The sequence below is a fragment of the Aspergillus uvarum genome, assembly GCF_003184745.1.
Source record: "Aspergillus uvarum CBS 121591 unplaced genomic scaffold BO82scaffold_21, whole genome shotgun sequence".
NCBI classification, from domain to species: Eukaryota; Fungi; Ascomycota; class Eurotiomycetes; order Eurotiales; family Aspergillaceae; genus Aspergillus; species Aspergillus uvarum.
The window spans coordinates 224684-243765 of NW_020291318.1; the positions used below are offsets into that span (position 1 = coordinate 224684).

Below are 19082 nucleotides of genomic sequence, written 5' to 3' on the forward strand. Positions count from 1 at the left end.
AACTGTCGAGAGCGAATACCTCTGGGAATGACCACATCTCGTGACGAATAAGCTTTGGAACTCCACCCATCCTCAGTTCCAAGGCCCAAGCCACACCCGCAGATCGAGTCGGATCATCTGCTTGCCACTGGGCGCCTTAACCCGCCCAAATGCCCGAACCTCCAGGGTTGATCCAACCAGCTGGTCAGGTCGGCTGCATCGGCATACGATCCGTGCTATTTTTGGGACTATGCCATGCAGGTCTTAAACTCAACCCCAAGACTGTCGTCATTCGGTGCGAGATTGCTTACTACTGTACAAAGTCAGGTTTCTGCGCTCACAGCTGAGGCCTAAATATAGTGTCTACGTCTGAGACCTTTTCACTATTTATGGGAAAGGAGCTTCGGTGATGGTCGAGAAGATGATATATAAACATGATCCTGCTCGGGTCACACACCTTCCTCAGACCCAACAACTCAGTAAACCCGTAACAGAAGCCATAAAACATATCACTCTTCACGCATCCTCGAAAGCCTTTCTCACAAAGCATCCTCAACCACCAACATGAGAACCGCTTTGCTGTCCGCCCTCTCCCTCCTCACCCTCAGCGCCGCAGCCTTCAATGTCTCCGTCACCTTCCACGGCGCAACCGAGGACGAATCTTACTCCCTCCTCTTTCCCACAGACACCACCGCCGTGCAGATTGGTACGTTGCTTCACCTTTTCTTTTCGGAAACCTTTCTATTCTCTATTTTTCTTTTCTCCTTTGAAGGCGCAGTGCCTTTGTCTCTCCTTATTTTCTTAGGAAAACAATATCACTGACACTATTCGACACGTGCAGATAACCCCATGATCGTGTACAGCATCTCTTCTCCGGGCGGCGGCTTTTGCACCTTTGTAGGGGTGGAGGGTGAGGATGTGGTTATCTTTGCTGAGGATGAGGAGACTTTGACGACTCCGCAGGCGATGAAGTGGGGCAGTTGTGATAGTAACTGAGAGTTGGCTGAACAGAGCCAGGACCGCCAGGCTGGGCTCTTTTTCCAGGTGGCTGATACAGGAATGTATCGATTGTCATTAGCTCTCTTTATTGTACAAGACGTGGAGCGGGGAGGGCCCTCATCTTCGCCGCCCGGCTCCTCGACATGCTGGCCAGGCTGACAGACCGTCTTTCGGCTCGGGGTGCCAGGTAGGTTCGGAGGCAGTGGTTCCTGTAGCCCGTTTACTGCATTGTAGCAGGCTCAGCAGCCACTAGTTGTTGTATTACCCATTTCATTTTTCATCCTTGTTGGTGTAAGCCAAGAGGCATTATCTTCATCCAATCAACAAGTGATTTCAAATTCGATCAATACAGAATTATACGATATCAAATGATATTTCCTTCTTCTTTCTACGCTTAACAAACAGGTACTGATGAAATGACGTTTTAACACGTAATCCTGGAATTATCATACAGTATCTTCTCTCTATAGGATAAAGCACTTTGTAGTCCGATATACTAATATCCTTACATTTCTGCGAGTCTTTGTTTCTATCACCTCTTATCAAGAAACATTCCCGCTATTATTTCTTGCCTGTATGCCCTCAATGCAGTCGGGTCTTTATCCTATTTACGCAATCGAAGATCCACCCCCTTAAGCTTGCAAAGAGATTGGCTTCTGCGGCAGCTCCGCTGGCTATAAATACCTCGTCCCCCTCCCCTTCTGCACTAACTAACTACTTTTCAGAGATCATCCTTCACACTGCAACGGCAAGCATCCATCCGCACCCGGAAAACACAAGTCAAAAGCTTTAACCGACAACCACACCCACACATACCCAAATGGATCTACAATCGCTCGCAGCTGGCGTCGGAATCGAGACGTGGCAGACGGAATTTGAAGGCCACAAAATCACCATCCACGCGAGCAAGGACATTCTGAGAGGCGTCCGAGGCCTCCAGACAAGCCCGGCCGCCGCCACGGGGATCCGAAACAAGCTGCCCCCGATTCTCAGCTTCAACGTTCCCGCCGATCTGGCCGACGACCCTTGGGACTTCGCGGCGCGCTTCCTCCAGCACGAGTGGCGCACCCAGCGGCAGAACCACACGTACCCACTGGACGTGATCTTCGCGGGCGTGGCGACGTCCGACCAGCTGCACCGGGCGCGGTTCTTCCACGAAGGGCTGCCGGGCCATCAGGGCCCGCCGGTGCTCTGTACCGGGAAGCATGGCCAGACGGAGTTCCTGGCGGCTTCCTCACCGACGGATGTCGCGTTTGTGCAGATTACCCTGGATTTCATGGTGGATCTGCTCTTCAAGAATCGCTAGGGGGCGATGACCACCACACCTTGACGTGATGGCAATCCTGGAAGACCCCAACCCTATTCTATGGAAGCACGCTTGGGGGTGGGTTACAGTAGCCCTGGCTGCATTGTGGCTAGCTATCCGTACCTTCTTTCCTATATTCAGCAGTGTAAGAGATTATTTTCTCTTCTTTCATAAGAAGAAAAATATAAGAAGAATAATTGAACAATGACAGACATATGAATGATCATTCATCAAACATATTTGAAGTACACGAAATAGCGTTCAGCTGACTTTATCGAGCATGATCGGTGACTCGGCTACAAAATCAGTAATGAATCAGTCTTTACTTTACGCGAGAAGAGACTTCCTTATGGACCTCTTTGGTAAGGAGCACTGCGAGTTTGTACACGATATGGCTACGCATGAAGGGACTACACAGGTTGCAATGTTCAGTACCCTCCTAGGGCTACTTGCATCAGGTGATGGTGCTTTGCTGAAAAAGCCCTAAGCTGAGCACGCACTGCCACCGGTAGACTTTGAGCCTTAAGGTTGGTGGACTTCTATGCTCCGTGGGACCGATCTCCAACAGCATTTTGATCCACCGAGTATGACCAGATGGCGCAAGTTTAGAACTGCAATGCAGGTCAAGTCTGATTCCTCACCATTTCAGCCCGTCGTTGCAGATGCAAGCGTAGTGAGAGAAACTGAAACAGACAAACTTGTGTCATCCAATGCTGCTGCTGCCGCCTGACGATGCCCCGCCTGATCCTGACCGAGCCTGATTGTTATTATGGCAACGGTACCAACTACAAATTGGTGATTGAAAGCATTTTGGATATTCTGTGTACAGTTGACATCGTGTTAGGACTAGTATGTACTGTATACTGATGACTGAGTGGTATGACCGGGATTCTGCTCCATCCTGCGAGGCATCAAGGAACTAGTGAACAGTACCTTTCGCTACCTCCAGAGAGTATGCAAGAATTCAACCTTTTCAGACATAGTAGATTTGCTCCCGGTCCGGAAGGAATATCATCCTGTTACCAACCTGCCTCTTCCAGTTGCCCTTACCTCCCACCCAGAAGTTCGGCCGGAGGTCAATGCCCTGCACGGAGCTGTCGCCGACAACGGTCGGGTGTCGCCTCTGGTCGAGAGAATTCGGTCATCCGGAGCCTTCCACATGTTGTATTGAATCTGGAATGATCCGCCATGCTGTTGCTGCTGCTGCTGCTCTTGGCGCTGTCGCAGCCGCGTAGCCAAGAAGGGCCTCACCCGCGTCCGCAGATGGTGATAGATGTTCACATGCAGCGCGCTCTGGAAGAGCGCCAAGTCATGGAGGTAGTCGACCGCCCACTCGATGCCTTGCAGCCACGCGTCCTGATACTCGGGGAGGTTATCGTCAGCTCTGTTGGTGGTTTTGCGTGATAGAGGGGTCAGCCAACTTCTCTCTTCGAGCCAATTCGTCACTCGTTGCATGGTGGAGATACTGGTTCCTTTGCGACGGGAAGCTGGGACTGCTTGCCTCGATATATCTTGCAATACATTACATTACACTTGTACAGGCAAGGTGGCCAAGCGAGCACGCTAAGCGTAATTGGCAAGACAGAGCACAGTCACGCCGATTACTTTACCATACGGATACGTCCCGTGCGACTTTATCACAGATGGTGTAACGGCCATTACATCAATAGAGTAATCCCTCTTCGAGCAGCCCTTACCCTCGTGCCCAAGCAGTTGAGCACCTTGCTTCTCGAGTCGGTTGGAGATCCTTTGGGTACCTGAGCATATGAAAAGCCTAGATGAAGTCCAGAGTCATTTACCCTCGGTGCTTGCGAGCAATTCTGGAGGAGCGTACAAGGTATGGGCGAAGCTAGTAGGGCAAACTCGCAAATGAGGGCTTAAAGCGCTGGGGCGTATAGGATAGGCCAAAGAGGCGCCAGGTTAGCCCTTTACTCGTCTTTGTCTTCTCTGCGCAAGAGAGATCAACTCGACCTGATCAGAACACTGCCAAGTCTGCCTTCTGACTACTGGACTACGGACGCCCCTATTCCATCTTTGATCGTCGCAGCACAGGATTTAACTAATGCACGGCATGTGCGGGCAATACGAGCCAGGCGCATCGCCAACACACCGTCCTCCAAGCAATTTGCTTTAGCGTGAATTGCTTCCCGTCAGCTGCATCGATCGATGATAGGTGCTCAGTGCTGACATTGCCGCCGCCTTTCAGCCCCGCGTGAACACTGAACCCTGATATATTTGGAATCAGTCTACTCCGTACCGCGTCTTATTCCTTTTTTCTGCCCTTGAAATATATACACCACACCGCCATGTGTACTCAATAATCAATGATTACAATGCTCTACCACGATGAAACTCATTGTTGGTAAATATTCCTTCCCCTCGACATCTAAATCAGACGGGTCTTACCAATTGAGATACTGATTGAAACCATCTTTAGCCCTCATTTACAGTGCAGCCCTGCTCTTCGATACTAGCCGTGCGAACCAGTTCCAAAATTTCTACCCCTTCTACCGCACTACCTTAACCACCGAGCGACCCGACTGCCACGCATACTACAATGCCTCCCTCGCCGCCCATAACACCTCCGATCCCAACACCTGCAAGCACATGGCCGAGTGCCTGCTCAAAGGCGCCGGGGAGGTGAACAAAGGGGATTGGGCCTCGGCGACGGTGCTCCTGGGCCTCACCCCATCGATTCTGGGGACGGTGGCGCCGACGATCGAGGAGCGCCTGCAGCTGCTCCGCGAGCGGCCCATCCTAGGGTTTCTGAGCATCCTGGCCGCCCCGTCGCTGACGTTCGCAAGGCCCTGGGTCAAGCCCGACCATCCCGGCGACAAACAGACCACGTGGCTGCGCGAGTATACTGCAGGCAGAAATCCCAATGTGTATCGGAGTGTGGTGCAATATCTCGCGGTGGCGCTGGCCGCGGCCAACGTGCTGGAGAACGCCATCCGGCTCGGCAGCCAGACGATCATCAGCTGGAAATGCAACATGAGCTTGCTGGAGTTGGTGTGGGTGCTCCTCGCGCCGGTACCATCTCTCGTGATGCTGGTTCTGCCACCTCTCGTGGCGCTGACAAACTCGTGTCTCGCGGTACTGGTGGACTGCCTGGGCAGGTTTCTTTCCATGGAGCGTTCGGACACGGCAGCAGGGACTCCCACGGATGATCTTGATGAAAGCGTGGACCCCAGCAAAGGGTTTTACAATGGGTTGGCGAACATCTGCGGGCTGGTGCATGTGGTGTATGGAACGATCGTGCTCTCCTCCGTGCAGTTCATCGGCACCTTGGACGCGCTCGGCGTGGTAGGGCGGTTCACAGCCTCTGCACTGGTGGCGCAGTTCATCACCATGACCCAGCTCTATGGCGGGTCTGGCACGAAGGAGAAGACAAAGCTAGATGCTAGCGGATGGCTTGACAGGACAGGGGTTACTTCAAGGGTATACGGCCTGGAGGGGGATGATCCTTCATCGAAGCAGACCCCGTCAAATGACCAAAAGGGAGCGGATATTGAGAACCCAGCCTGAAGTTGGAGGATCGCACATATCAATATGTCAACATCTTCATGTTTCGTTGCTTCTCCCCTGAAATGTCAAGCCCAAGATTCACACCTGCGCATATTGTTTGTGCATCCGCTGGTTGATCAAGGTGAGAATTCTTTCTACCTGCAGAGTTCCTGGCATTTCTTATCATCTTGAACATCCATTTGTTAGTCTGGGCATGCATTTGTCGTAGGAATGCACATAGCATATCTTTTTGACAGGTTATCATAGGTGTCCCTAGCCGTCTGGCAACTCGTATGCCTCATATGAAAAAGCCAGTACAAAGATGCAGGGCAATAAACACCTGCGGGACCTTTGAGCGGAGGAAGTGAACTGCACAGTCAACAGACGCCCGTTTCATTGGCGGGGTAGTAGATGTTAACTATAATGGGTTACGCGGGTCTTTGTTGGCCGCTATGGAAGGTTTCTGTTATTATTCACGCAAGCCCCGTTTGACATCAGATCCCCTTTCCAACCTCTTTCAAGTGCTGTTTCTCTTGGCAAGGGCGCACTCAATGAAAACAATGGCAGTGGCCGTATATCTGTTGCGTGATCAGATTCAGATAAAGACTAACTATGCAGCAACCCGTACGGAGCACAATGGGTTTGCTGGGCCAGGATATGGCAAGGACCTACATCTTAATGCCAGGGCTTTCTCTTCGTGAAAGACCTGTGCAGATCTGACAAGAAGGAAGAGGTGTAGCCTCCTGATCGCTAACATTGCTAAGCCATCCTCTTCACAGGCCGCACCCATGTCAGTATATTGGCTATGGATTTCAATCAACCGTCTACATTCCAAGCCCATGGGCAACCAGCCATTGCGACTAGGTGTTGCTTAAAAGACCGGTTGACTCAGTCTTCCACATTTTAAGCCTGAGCAACCTGTCTACTTTTCTTATCCTGCTTCTACCTTTTACACTCTACAGACTCCCAAGTGGTCGCTCCCAACATGGCAGACTGGCTCAAGTATTTCCAGATCGCCAACACCGCTTTTGCTTTCGCCAACGTCCTAGATCTACCGTCCTTCATCAAGCATTTTATGACATGCATTATCAATCCAGCGTCTATCGATTTGCAGATTGGCAGTATGCACACGACCGCTTGTCAGGAGGTCGCCATGTATCACAACTCGATCAATACGCTGGAAGCGCTCCACGACGAAAATTTCCGCCCGCTGCGACGTGACTGTCTTGACCAAGAAACCTTGAAGAAGCTGAAGAAGCTGAACGACACACTTGGGTCAAAGAACCAGGAGTCAAAATCGCTCAAGGTCAATGTTTTGCTCCTTCAGGATCTACTCCAAAGTTTCCGCTATATTCTCGGGATCGAGCAGCTTCAGCTGCCTGAGGAGTACCTTGTAGGTCTACAATCTCATATCGCATCTCAGGTGCACGCCAAAAAAAAAAAAAAAGCTTATTGCAAGATTACAGATTGATTTAAAGCTAGCCTCCAAAGAGCTTGAGTCTGGGGTGAGGTGGCAACAGTCCCCAGAGGGTGGGACTGCTGCGCAGAGAGACCTCGAGTCTTTGGAGCCCAACAACAATGTTAAGCCCTTATCGTCAACATTTTCTACTCGCCTATGGTTCTACTTTGCAGAGGATAACATCTCCAAAACACTTATGCTCATTAACAAGCGTAATATGGACCTGAGTGAACAGGCCAAGGGGATTGAGCAGGTATGGAAAAAGAAGCCGACACCACCACCGACAAGTCCACAAGGCGCAACGTCGCCTCCAATAGGGGTCAGTAGCGAAAGCACCCCGGGCTTGGACGGTGGGTTTGAGATGCAGAACCTCGGGTAAAGCAGACGCCCTTGGTTCTACATCTTACAACCTGGCTTGAAGCATCTACATCCATCCCCCTTCTTCTTTTATTTCCCCCCCTGTTTTGTCCCTGCCCTCTTCCTCCTCACTCCGGTTTTCCCGTCTTCACTCAGGTTCAGCCTCTGCTGCCGCTTTGACCCATCTCTCGGTAGGCTTGCTCTGTGTCTCTTCATTTCTTCGTCAAGATCCTTTCAGGTCATGGCTCAATTGTGTCTGCTTTGTCTTCATGTCTCTGTTCCTACTCGTAGTATTCGTGTTTTCCTTCGTTGGATTGTATGCCCATTCTTTGATTTCGTGTTGCCCCACGGCTTGATGCTAAAGGGAGCCGGAAAAGCTCATCCTGTTTATTGTATGCTCGTCGTCCAAGATTGATGCTGGGATTTCCGGTACCGTGGGTCTCTACATGCTCACAAGGGCCATATGAGCTAATCCGGTGGATCCCGGCACTCGGGAGATCGCATCCTGGAGGTTGTCTGTTGCTTACGGTAGCACATGTGACGGGCCAGGACTGACGCGGCAGCTATATAAGCTTCTCGATGTCTCTTGTTGTTTTTGTTCCTCCATCAACAAGAATCCAGAAAGTCTGAAGTAGTTCTCGAGAGAAACCATTTTCAGACCCGCAGCCCGCTTGGATATATCAACCTTTCCACGCGGCTATATACCACACCCAACACCTCGAAAATGAATCTTATAGAGGACATGTTGGCGCCATGTAACCTACCGCACGCGGGATACCCTAACAATGTGGATCTGATAGAGTGGGCGCGTCGGTGCACGGCGCTGGAGGCCGAGATCCTGAACAACCTGCCAAATTACCTTGATGACACTGACGCAGAGGATTTCACTGGCTTCTATGGCGGCGAGCATGTCGCCGATCGCTTAAAGAGACTGCGCCTCACTGTCGTCGGCGATGGTGACGGCTACACTTTCACGGAGATCAGTAAGCTACGCATCTTCCCCGCGGCCCAACTGTCGCTCTGCCTGAAGTTGGTCCACGTAGAGCAAGGCCTGCAAGCCCTCAAGATGAACTGCGACGCGCGCGTGCGACTCGAAACGGAAGGCGTAATCCGCAATCTGGGCCTGCTCTTCGGGATCGAGCGCCTCCAGAAAGTCGGCGGGGAGGTGCGCTCTCGCCTCCAGAATCTCACAGAGGAGGTAAAATCAACAATGGTGCAGAACTCGGAGGCCGAACAGCGTGGGGACAGCATATGGGAAGACTTTTGGCTGCTACGCCGTAACGAGCGCGGCAACCAATTCCGCGCGGACGCACTGCGGGGACTCCAGGCCAGGTATCCGAGGGCCGATTTGGGGCTCTGCGAACGGATCGCGCACCGAATGAGCGCCTGCTGGAAGCTCCTTAGCTGGCGCTTGCAAGATAATCGGTTAGGGGATCACACGGTGAATCCTGCCATTCTTGGGCCCCGGCAGCAGCAGCAGCAGCAGCAGCAGCGGCAGCTTCTCTTGCCTCCCCCGCCACAGCCCCCTGCCGATGCGACAGAGCACATGTGTCCCTACTGTAGTGACGTGTTGCCCGTCTCGGTGTACCAGACCCCAGCCATGTGGCAGCACCACGTGCTCTACGACTACCACCCATATGTCTGCCTGGCGAAGGAGTGCTTGGGGAATGCCACGTTCGCCTGCCTGGACGATTGGGTCAACCATATGCGAGGACACGGCGGGCACTGGGAGTGCAGCGCGCCGGGGTGTGAGCAGGGCACCGTCTGCTTCGGGTGGTTCGACGGCGACAAAATCCAAAGGCATGCGCAGTTGGTCCATGGCTGGGATCAGCTGCCACCCAAGGCACTCACCAAGGTCCCGGCGGCTCGACTGGAATTCACTGAGTGTCCCCTCTGCAAGGAACCGTTTTCGGGCGACGACCCGGAGGAGGCCATCAAGTGGCATCTGGCGGCGCATGTCGAGAGGGAGATGCTGTCGATCCGGCCATTGGTCTCCTATGCCCGGACGCATCCCGAATAGACAAAACTCCATTTGGTAGCGGATTCGATTCCAGTCGCCCAAGCATTTTTCTAGCTTAGCATAATTGAGCATACATATCAACCCAGTAGTTCTTCCCCTTCTTTTTTACCTATTTAAATATGTATCAATGAGCGACCCGTGCGCGCTTCCAAGTGCATACGCTCGCGTCATGTTGAAATCTCAGCCATGGTTTTCTTAAGAAGCACAAGGTAAACCGAACAGCCGGAGCAAGGAACCAAGTCTCGTAATTAAGATATCTAACCCCTGCTGCAGTCTATGGCTACATGTAGGTGGAGCCGGGAATGCCGGGGGAGGGGGGGGTACCCGGTGATTCCGGGGAATGCTGGCTGCTGCCTTGCGGTCCGGCGCAAAGTCAATCTCGCGTAGACCTTGACGCTCAGGTTGCCGGGGAGGGGGAGTCGGAAATCATGGGGTAAATGTGGAGGAAATGACTGAACCAGTGCAGCTGCTGTGCAGCGGCTATGAGGCAGGTGGCTGTCAAGTCCCGTCAGTTGTCACAGGCTCCTCTGTCACCTGCAATACTATACCAATCTCTGTCTTCTTACTGACGGGACCTACCGTGCCCAATTCCCCCGCAAGTGACTTCCCTCCCTGCCCGGCTGACTTACTACTTGCCTCAAGTTCCAGTTAGCGATAAAACCCTCAAAATTCAGAGAATCGCTGAGACAACAGATTATACAAATTTTAGAGCCTTTGTACATTAGGGCTACATGAACAGACACATTTGTCTTCTATGTATGGGACTCTCGCGAAGGTGGAGCTACGACTATATCGTCGAAACGTAACTTGACTAGTTAAGGAAAGCACAGTATATCTGATAACGGATTTGATGAGCAGATAAGCAAAGATTTGTCTCATGATGGCTGCGCTGAGGAGATGTAAGATGCGATTTACATCAAAAAGCGAAAGGGCTGCATTGCGGTCAGGCTCTTAAACTCGACCTTCCCCCGCTGCAAGAAATGATGCACCCGCCGTTTGGCCAGGTAGCCCATGAGACTCGTGCCCGGGGTGCGGGGGTGGGCCAGCTGGATCTCCGTCACGAAGCGGGGCAGCGCGACCTTGACCGTGGGGTCGGCGAAGTACTCGTTGATGACATCGAGGGAGCTGCTCTGCGACGCGCGTTCAACGGCCGCCGCAATGTCGCCAGTGCGGGGGGTAGGGTGGTGGCCGGGGGCACGAACATGCCCGGCATGATGAGCTTCACCATCCGGGCCTGGAACATGCGGTATCGGAATGTGTGAGGTAGCTACTATGGGTGAGAGTAGGGAATAGTTACATCTTGGATATTGGATACCCTACTAAAGTAGAGGAAGCTTCCCGCCCGGAAGGAGCGGATAGGAAGATTACTTCGAGTTACTTTGTTTCATCCTTGCTCTGTGACGGGGCTGGGGCAAGCTGAAAAGGCCATGTCTCCCAGAGTACTCCGTATACGTTTATGCTTCCTACTGCTCAGTGAGGCCGGCTACGATCGTCCGTCAATGATGCCTGAAGTGAAAAGTGGCAATCAAGCCACTCTGCACCACTGCCTATTTATGAAACCACCATAGCATTGCATAAAATCAACTACCTCCGATTGTTGCTCGATGAGAAGGCGGAAGAAGATCCGAACCGATACGCCAGCATTTGTAAGGGATATGCATGCCTGAGGCGAAGCAGAACGATGCGAAATATGGGAAGATCATCTTGACCATGTTCACTCTGGGTTGCTGAATGTACCTACTCAATACTATCAGATAGGTAAGATAGGTAGTTAAATAAAGCCCAAGTTAGGGCTCGTGGGTTTGTTTGTGTTTTCTTGTGTTTTCTTGTCCACCCCTGGAGCCTCAGGCATCGAGGTGTGGAAGCGGGCGATACTGATTCTTGCCGTACAATTGTCTTTATTCCCTTCTCTCCGAGAACCCATTTACCTGCAGATGCAAATGTTCTGGGCAGAACCAAATAACCTACCACGGTCAGCAAGGATAGTAGGGTAGGTACAGTACCTTGGTTGGTGGGAACCCCGGGTATTTCGTGGAAAACCCGAGGGGGCGAATGCGGCCCGTGCACAGGACTTTGTCACTTTATCGGCGGCTTTCCCCGGTTCATTGCCCTAACTAGCTATTCTTGATGGAGCAACTGCTGCTGCTAACCTTGTAAGTTCAACATCGGGATGTGGACTTCCGAACCTTGTATGCCCATTTCATCTCTTGATCGAGATAAAGGTATAAGTAAGTTCCCCGGGTCTACTTCCAATTTCGTCCTCCACGTTGTCTCTCGGCAAACCAACCCCAACCCCCCCCTCTCTGCAAGGCTACTTGCATTACAGCCTTCACCCCAACCACTCCCTCCCATCCGCACCACACCCAACTCACAATGGTTTCCCTGCAATGGCGTCCGGGGAGGCGAGTTGCGATCGTGGGCGGAGGCCCCGGGTCGATCTCCGCGGGCCTCGCCTTCCTCGCCCGCGGCTTCGATGTGCGTATCTACGAGCGCCAGCCGGAATGCAAGGCAATCGGAGGCGCTGTCTTGCTGTCCACCCCGGTCCTATCAATCCTGCGGGCGTACGGTCTGAGTCTAGAGCATTTTGGCGGCCACACGGTGACCTACTTTAAGAACAAAGCCGGGGGCGAGCGCGTGAAGCTCCCGTTCAACCCGACAGTCGAACAGCGCATGGGGATCAAGGGGTGGCACTACGGAGTGCTGCGGTCGTCGATCTTCCAGCGGATGCTCGAGCTGGTGCCGGCGGGGGTGATCCACGCGGACCACGAGTTTACCGCGTACAGGGAGACGGCCGATGAGATCGAGTTACACTTCGCCAACGGGCAGCGCGTGACGGCCGACCTCTTGGTGGGCGCGGACGGCATCCGCTCCCGAGTCTCACGGCAGACCTTCGGGGACCCAAGGCTCTTCCACACGGGCATCCGGCTGTGGCTGGCCTGGTGCGACTTCATCCCGGACATCCCGCCCCACTACGGGTACGTCTCGCACGACTGGCAGCACCAGGCCAGCTTCTTCCCCATGGTGCACGACGGCAAACCGGGCTTCGAGTGGTGGGTGGTCGAGCACTCGTACGAGGGCAAGCCCGTCCCCGCCAACCCCAAGGAGCACCTGACTGCCATCCTGAAGGACTGGGCCCAGCCCATGCCCCGCTTCCTGGAGGCCACCGACTTCGACACCCAGGTCTACCGCTGGGAGATCTACAACCGGCCCTCGATGAAGAAGTGGTCGCAAGGACGCGTGGTCTGCCTGGGTGACGCTGTCCACCCCGTCTCGCCCTACGCCGCCTACGGCATGGGCATGGCCATCGAAGACGGTTATTTCCTGGCTCGCGCGCTGGACGGCGTGGACTTGCGGGATGTGCGCGCATGCACCGCCGCGTTTGAGATCTATGAGGCCCAGCGCGTGGACTATGTGAATCATAACATGGAGTTCGCGCGGTTCCTGGGAAGGATGTTCCACGGGCTCCCGCGTCCGCTGGCGTACGTCCGCGATCTGGTGTTTGATTATACCCCGTTCCTGAAGCGGTTTCTGGGCGAGGGGTATCTGAAGAAGGCGGAGAAGGAGACGCTGGGGTTGAGAGAGCTACAGGTTGCTTCTGTGTAGGGGATTAAGATTGCTCTGCTTGTGTGGGGTTGATTGCATCTGACAAACTCGGAGTTGGGGTATGTGTGGGAGGAGTGAATCACTTTGGGATAATCCAGTAGTAACCGTCCTTGCTACATCTTGACTATAATAACAAATCAGAATATCATTCTAACATGATTTTACCTTAGGGCTGTGGGGTTCGTGGGTTCGTATATCTCCCTATGGACAACAAAAGCGGAGAAAAGGATGTTCGCTATCCACTAGATAAGAAAATGTTTGTCACATCCTCCTGAACTACTACTGATAGGAATTGCCACTCGATGGAAATGGTACCTTGGGGCATGAAGATTGGTTAACTTGAAGGGAACATCTGTGGAGACGAATATTCTTACATCATAGCGTCGGAATGATGGTTCTATCATGTAGAAAAAGAAAAATGCCCTAACACATTTCGTGATGCATGTATCAGTAAGAGGTCAATATCCAGTGTTCGGGGCAGGAAACTTAAAAACACCCTCCATTCTTCCTGGAACGAGCGCGAACATGAGAGGGTTTTATTTTATTTCTTCTTACTGTGCCTCTTTTCTCTTTCAATTTCTTTTATTGAATGATTTTTGTTTCAACATGTGCCGGAGTAAAATCAAGGTGATTTCTCTGGGCCAAGGACTTAGAAAGCTTTTGACACGGCCCCGCTCCACATGGATTGAGGGCAATGATAGCTCACGTATGTCTCTGCCATCCCACTTTTGATCAGCCGTAGGCGCGGTGCTTATTTGATTGGCCGAATAAAATAAGTTTTCACATAGCCCTAAGTTGATGAAAACTCATTCCAGGCAGACCTTTGGGAGGTTTGAGATAGGTGGGCTGGGCTGATTGTGCCGACGAGAGCCCGGTACAATTATCTCAAACATGTAGTAGGATCGCGCTCCCAATCTTTGGGTCGGTTTTCTTGACCAACTACCGAAGCCATTGCTTTAAATCAAGCTAAAGAGGAGATTGATTCCTGCTTCTATGGCCTCTTCGTGCCCGGCCACCACATACCCGTCGTATTGTCTTGAACACAGGCAACGCCCCCATTTCTCCTCCGTATTTCGATCCTTGGGCTGCGCGGTCCAGGGTGTGAGTAGAAATTAACAGTTTAGGTTGCCAATAACAAGCTGCAGAACCTCATATGACAAGTTGGTTGAACCTCGTGTAAGATGGTGTTTTCCGCCAGTTAGGGTTTGGGTTTAAGCCACCCGTGCAGCCACCACGGTTCGAGTCGCAAGTTTATCGCGATCGATCGCTCGCTTCTCTGGTTCAGTGCCTATCACGACTTTAGCTCTCTTGGCGCATCGTATTCTGCGGAGTGTCAGAGTGCGTCACATGAGCGCCACTTTCGATTTACGAGACCCCTGCTGCTGATATTTCGGTTGCAGAGGTCGGGTTCAGAAGGGTCTGAATACAGCTGCACGCCATTCTGATTGCTGCTTTCCAAGAAGAATAACGAGAGGCTTGTGACTTCCTCGGAACTTTTTGCTGCTGTTTCCTTGGCATGACCTAACGACTATCTCATCGTCTTTTGTCTAGCGACCTAGCCCCAAGCCGTAGCAGATATGGGTAGTTGTCTAGTGCCTCGTGGTCCGACTGCACGGGTATATAGATCCTGCGATGCCTCTTATTTCAGACACCCGCAGATCGTCTAGATACTCTGAATCCCTGCCACCACCCAACCATTCAGCCCCAGCAGCCAAACATTCCAAGACTACTATTACACCACTACAAAGAAGTAACTACCAAAACCTCATCAAACAAACGAACATTTACTGAAACACCAGAGTACCATCAACCCCATCAAACCCACCACAAACACTAGCGAAAACCCCTTTCAAGCACGCAGCATCTCCACCGGACCAGCAACTCGACAAACGCAATATGTACGTCGACATTCCGCGACTTCTCTTAATGGTCTGGGCGATTGTCCAGCCTGCTGTGGTGGCGCAGGATTTCCCATGTTCCGCGCAAAACTGCTATAAGAACTGTGTTGCGGAAAGTGACGCATGTCTGGAAGACTGTAGGGAGGAGGCGGCGCGCATCCGGAATCAAAGGCAGGCGGGAATCTTCTGGCGGCGTTGCCGCTGGGGATGTGACAGGGAGATTGCGAATTGCTTCTCCAAGGACTGCAAGGACCTATGCCCGCCCAAACTCGAGGCCACCTACGATATCTGCAGCAATGACTGCCTCCAGAGTGCCTTGGCGGGCCTCGACAGATGCGCCCAGAACAGACGCCCTCTCGACTTCTGCGTTCCCAACAACAACGAGGTCTTCAAAGACTGCGAGGAGACTTGCAGTAAACTATATCCCACCGAACAGCCAACGCAGGCGCCTGCCACTGCCACCACGGCGCCTGCAGCAACGGCAAATCCACCGCCCCCTCCACCTCCACCACCCACTGATGCAACGGATGGATCGTTTGAGAGATGTGGGACAATCGACAGATACTTAGAGGCATCTGGCGTATGCCTGGGGCCATGCCTTTTCAATCTCTGTCTCAATGAACAGAAGTGCAGCGGGGTGACTGAGGAGGCGGCAAACAGACAGTGTGCCAGCGATGGCATCAAGGCTTATGAATCTTGTGTACACGCGTGTCAATCTTAGCCAACAGTGCTGGAGACCGTCTTGTCTCCTGCAACGGAGTTATGACCGAGATCCAGAGATCCGTCCGCTGCAACCAACAGGATTTATGCAGATTTATACAGTAAGTACTAAGTGACTGTACTGTACGGTCAATTGTTGTTTTGAAAGGGAGCGACCCAAAGGAGTGCGTCACGTACGAAAAATACTCGTGCCAGTTTGCAAAAACCCTGTTTACGAAGTAATTCTATACTTAAAAGTCTTACCGCCTGATGAGCCGCTCACATCCAACGCGACCCTAATGCAAACGATTGTATACAGTATTCCCTAATAAGAACCCTAGTATAGCGATACCTTCGGCCTAGAATATCCTCATAGTGTTCCTAGCCTAGTATAATAAGTCGTCATGTAACTTAAATAAAGCTAAGCGGTACGGAGTACATAGTACAGTTTACAAGGGGCAGGGGCTTAGAAAAAGGACCCCCTTGAGAGTTACTTCCAAGCGTTACGCGAAGGTATCAGGCAGCCGTGACTGGACTTAAGAGTCCTCATGGATCGGGGTTAAGCTGTCATCATCATCATCATCATCATCGACCCACCGTGCTTCGCTAAATCGGGCTTTAGTCATTCGTGCTTCTGACTGGCCTGGTCGGGTCATCCGTGCCTGGTCGCCCATTGCAAGACGAATAACTCTCTTGCTAGGCTTATTGCCTGTGGTCTGGACAATATACTGTCCTTATTTATACAGTCTACTGCCTTTGATTTTATTACTACCGCCGCCAACCATGTGCGATTTTCTTCAGAAAAGAAAAATATAAACCCAAACACCAACTAATATAGGCCTTAACAAGGCTCTAAATGTGTTAGAAAAGTACTCGTTTATATTCAAAAATGTCTTCAGCTGAACTGGGCATGCCCAGTTGCCCAGTTTCCAAATTGCCGGCAAAATTGGCACGTGATGTCGGCCAAGGGCAGACCGTGCGCCTTCTCAAGAAGGAATAGCCTGGGTTTAGCCAATCAGATTGCTTCATTAAAAATTAAACCCGTTTTGGTACATGTAGTGGAGTATCCTTACTGCATTGGGAACTGGGCAGGGCCCCACAACTGGAAAGGTACCTCTATTGTAAGCGGCCCGCCAGCACCGACTTTGGTGAAAAGATGAGGCTTTTATCAACCACTGTACCGATCAAAAGTATTTATGTAGTATTTGAACTATCAGATCGCCTTCTTCCTGTATATCTACCGGTTTTATAATTACTGCAGTGAAGATGTGTCTAGCGGCGAGAATTTTTCTCGCCTAGTGCTGAGTTCACAGGCGGGCTTGCAGTTGCTTGTTTGGTCTGGTGAACCTTTTTAATAGTAAAGCTATTTTTGTTCAGCCAGATGGTGCTGAGAGCTTTCTATTTTTAGAGGTTTGCCTCTCCAGGTTAGTATATAGTTTATTAACTATATTATTGAGCAAAGCAGGTGTGTTTTATCGGAAAATGCTGCATCTACTTTATCTGTATATTTCTTCACAATTGACTGGCAGATCATTCCTGGGAATTGCACTGTGTAATATTTCGTTTTGCCGATTTTATCCTTGGGGCGTGTTCTTGTGGGAGAGCATCTTTGTGTATCGCGGCTCTGACCTATGTTTCTAGCTCGACTTTTGCCAGTAGAGATCAAGAAGTATTTGGTATGGCTTCTATTTCTCTGTAACCTGATCAACTTGACCGATAAAGTCATAGCTCAACTGTTGTTAAGGGCTCCTCGGTAGAAGAGCTGCTGTTTTGTTGCTTGTAAGCGGCATAATACTGTCAGTTGTTGGTCCTGCTAGCATATTCGATGCATGTTAATAGCTGCTAGCTCTGTAAAGAATATCTTCAGTTTTAGCACGGCGGAAAATAGACCTCTCGGGTTTAGGACGGAGATAGTGGTGCAAATGCCGCGCATGTCCTCACTGCTTACTCTGCGTTGACCTATTAACGAATGATGCATGATGCCCATAGAAATCTCATTTCCGTTCTCCATACAGTCGGAGTTAGAGAAGTCAATGACGTCACCAAGCGGCCGACCTTCCAAAAAGTTGTGTGGTATAATGGTGGATTTAAAAGGCCTGCTAGTCGTCCGTTCGTTACTAAACAAGTGGCTCCCTTCTTCATATCGTGTACTACCTCCAGAATGTCGACCACATATGCTGCTGTTCATCAGTCTACCAAAGGCGCCGGTGATGCTCGTCCCACCGCCTTGCAAATCATTCAAGACCAAAAACTCGAAAACCAGCTGTCCGACAAGGTTATCCTAATAACTGGTTGCTCCTCTGGTCTCGGGGTTGAGACCGCACGCGCCCTCTTCGCCACTGGCGCTACTCTCTTTCTAACTGTTCGCGATGTTGAAAAGGCGAGGTCCACATTAGGTGACATTGCCCACAGTCCTCGAGTCCATTTTTTGCACCTCGAGCTCAACTCTCTCGATTCTGTCCGCGCCTGTGCGCGGGATTTCAAGTCCAAGAGCAAGGCCCTGAATATCTTGATTGAGAATGCTGGAGTTATGGCGTGCCCTGAGAGCCGAACTGTGGATGGCTTCGAAACACAGTTTGGTTGCAACCACTTGGCACATTTTCTTCTCTTCTACCTCCTTAAGCCCGTTTTATTGGCTTCCTCGGCCCCTGGTTTCAACTCTCGTGTTGTTATTGTTTCCTCAGCTGCTCACCGCTATGCGAGCGTCAATTTCGACAATATCAGTCTTAAGGGTGAATATGAGCCCTGGAAGGCATACGGCCAGAGTAAGACTGCCTCAGTTTGGACAGCCAATGAAATTGAGAGGCGATATAGCTCTCAAGGTCTCCATGCCTTCAGTCTACACCCAGGGGGTATCAAGACCGATCTCCAACGTCACGTTTCGGACGAGCAGAAGGCTGCTTGGGACGAAGATAAAGAATTAGCAAACTACTGGAAGAGCACCGAACAAGGAGCAGCTACAACTGTGTGGGGAGCGGTTGCAAAGGAACTTGAGGGTCAAGGCGGCAAATACTTGGATAACTGCCAAATTGCTGGTCTGTATGATCCGAGCACAGGTTCTCGGGGCCCTGGTCATGCGCCATGGGCATTCGATGTGGAGGGGCAGAAAAAGCTTTGGACAGAGACTCTGAATATGCTGCACCTGGAAGATGAGTGAAGAAGGCAATAATTGTGACTTCGCGACGCTTAACCATGAACATCCCCCATGAGAAACATGATTCCTCGCCCGCATATTGTTGGATCTGCCGTGTCGCATGT

At 51.5% G+C, this 19082-nt stretch overlaps 10 protein-coding genes across 10 annotated transcripts; 9 read left to right on the forward strand and 1 right to left on the reverse strand.

Moving 5' to 3' along the window:
* The first annotated feature begins 476 nt into the window (after positions 1-476).
* BO82DRAFT_353615 (uncharacterized protein) lies at positions 477-1293 on the forward strand. The gene is made up of 2 exons (XM_025635004.1): positions 477-685; positions 821-1293. The coding sequence occupies exons 1-2, from the start codon at positions 544-546 to the stop codon at positions 973-975; spliced, it is 297 nt and encodes a 98-aa protein (XP_025492853.1). The 5' UTR covers positions 477-543; the 3' UTR covers positions 976-1293.
* Positions 1294-1798: 505 nt separating this feature from the next.
* On the forward strand, positions 1799-2284 carry BO82DRAFT_364048 (uncharacterized protein; the record flags this gene model as incomplete). The annotated part of the gene is made up of 1 exon (XM_025636927.1): positions 1799-2284. One exon carries the CDS (start codon positions 1799-1801, stop codon positions 2282-2284), a length of 486 nt encoding a protein of 161 aa, XP_025492854.1.
* Positions 2285-3467: 1183 nt separating this feature from the next.
* BO82DRAFT_353616 (uncharacterized protein) lies at positions 3468-3721 on the forward strand. The gene has a single exon (XM_025635005.1). The coding sequence runs from the start codon at positions 3473-3475 to the stop codon at positions 3686-3688; it is 216 nt and encodes a 71-aa protein (XP_025492855.1). The 5' UTR covers positions 3468-3472; the 3' UTR covers positions 3689-3721.
* Positions 3722-4630: 909 nt separating this feature from the next.
* On the forward strand, positions 4631-5809 carry BO82DRAFT_401299 (uncharacterized protein; the record flags this gene model as incomplete). The annotated part of the gene is made up of 2 exons (XM_025639241.1): positions 4631-4646; positions 4722-5809. The coding sequence occupies 2 exons, from the start codon at positions 4631-4633 to the stop codon at positions 5807-5809; spliced, it is 1104 nt and encodes a 367-aa protein (XP_025492856.1).
* An 899-nt stretch (positions 5810-6708) lies between these two features.
* On the forward strand, positions 6709-7723 carry BO82DRAFT_431577 (uncharacterized protein). Its single transcript, XM_025640710.1, has 2 exons — positions 6709-7181; positions 7255-7723. Exons 1-2 carry the CDS (start codon positions 6774-6776, stop codon positions 7624-7626), a joined length of 780 nt encoding a protein of 259 aa, XP_025492857.1. The 5' UTR covers positions 6709-6773; the 3' UTR covers positions 7627-7723.
* Positions 7724-8328: 605 nt separating this feature from the next.
* Positions 8329-9624, forward strand: BO82DRAFT_431578 (uncharacterized protein; the record flags this gene model as incomplete). Its single annotated transcript, XM_025640711.1, has 1 exon — positions 8329-9624. The coding sequence occupies one exon, from the start codon at positions 8329-8331 to the stop codon at positions 9622-9624; it is 1296 nt and encodes a 431-aa protein (XP_025492858.1).
* Positions 9625-10535: 911 nt separating this feature from the next.
* Positions 10536-11336, reverse strand: BO82DRAFT_401302 (uncharacterized protein; the record flags this gene model as incomplete). Its single annotated transcript, XM_025639242.1, has 2 exons — positions 10536-10858; positions 11255-11336. The coding sequence occupies 2 exons, from the start codon at positions 11334-11336 to the stop codon at positions 10536-10538; spliced, it is 405 nt and encodes a 134-aa protein (XP_025492859.1).
* Positions 11337-11798: 462 nt separating this feature from the next.
* Positions 11799-13335, forward strand: BO82DRAFT_413296 (FAD-dependent oxidoreductase). The gene has a single exon (XM_025639868.1). It carries the CDS (start codon positions 11998-12000, stop codon positions 13225-13227), a length of 1230 nt encoding a protein of 409 aa, XP_025492860.1. The 5' UTR covers positions 11799-11997; the 3' UTR covers positions 13228-13335.
* Positions 13336-15123: 1788 nt separating this feature from the next.
* Positions 15124-15846, forward strand: BO82DRAFT_401304 (uncharacterized protein; the record flags this gene model as incomplete). The annotated part of the gene is made up of 1 exon (XM_025639243.1): positions 15124-15846. The coding sequence occupies one exon, from the start codon at positions 15124-15126 to the stop codon at positions 15844-15846; it is 723 nt and encodes a 240-aa protein (XP_025492861.1).
* Positions 15847-17985: 2139 nt separating this feature from the next.
* BO82DRAFT_382872 (NAD(P)-binding protein) lies at positions 17986-19050 on the forward strand (the record flags this gene model as incomplete). The annotated part of the gene is made up of 1 exon (XM_025637967.1): positions 17986-19050. One exon carries the CDS (start codon positions 17986-17988, stop codon positions 18979-18981), a length of 996 nt encoding a protein of 331 aa, XP_025492862.1. The 3' UTR covers positions 18982-19050.
* Between the last annotated feature and the right edge of the window lie 32 nt (positions 19051-19082).

What these genes read in the sequence shown, in the direction of transcription:
- BO82DRAFT_353615 (XM_025635004.1), top strand. Translation starts at nt 544, where the DNA reads ATGAGAACCGCTTTGCTGTCCGCCCTCTCCCTCCTCACCCTCAGCGCC. An exon ending in CACCACCGCCGTGCAGATTG is followed by an intron (nt 686 to 820) that starts GTACGTTGCTTC and finishes CGACACGTGCAG; the next exon opens with ATAACCCCATGATCGTGTAC.
- BO82DRAFT_413296 (XM_025639868.1), top strand. Translation starts at nt 11,998, where the DNA reads ATGGTTTCCCTGCAATGGCGTCCGGGGAGGCGAGTTGCGATCGTGGGC.
- BO82DRAFT_431577 (XM_025640710.1), top strand. Translation starts at nt 6,774, where the DNA reads ATGGCAGACTGGCTCAAGTATTTCCAGATCGCCAACACCGCTTTTGCT. An exon ending in AGCTGCCTGAGGAGTACCTT is followed by an intron (nt 7,182 to 7,254) that starts GTAGGTCTACAA and finishes GCAAGATTACAG; the next exon opens with ATTGATTTAAAGCTAGCCTC.
- BO82DRAFT_353616 (XM_025635005.1), top strand. Translation starts at nt 3,473, where the DNA reads ATGCTGTTGCTGCTGCTGCTGCTCTTGGCGCTGTCGCAGCCGCGTAGC.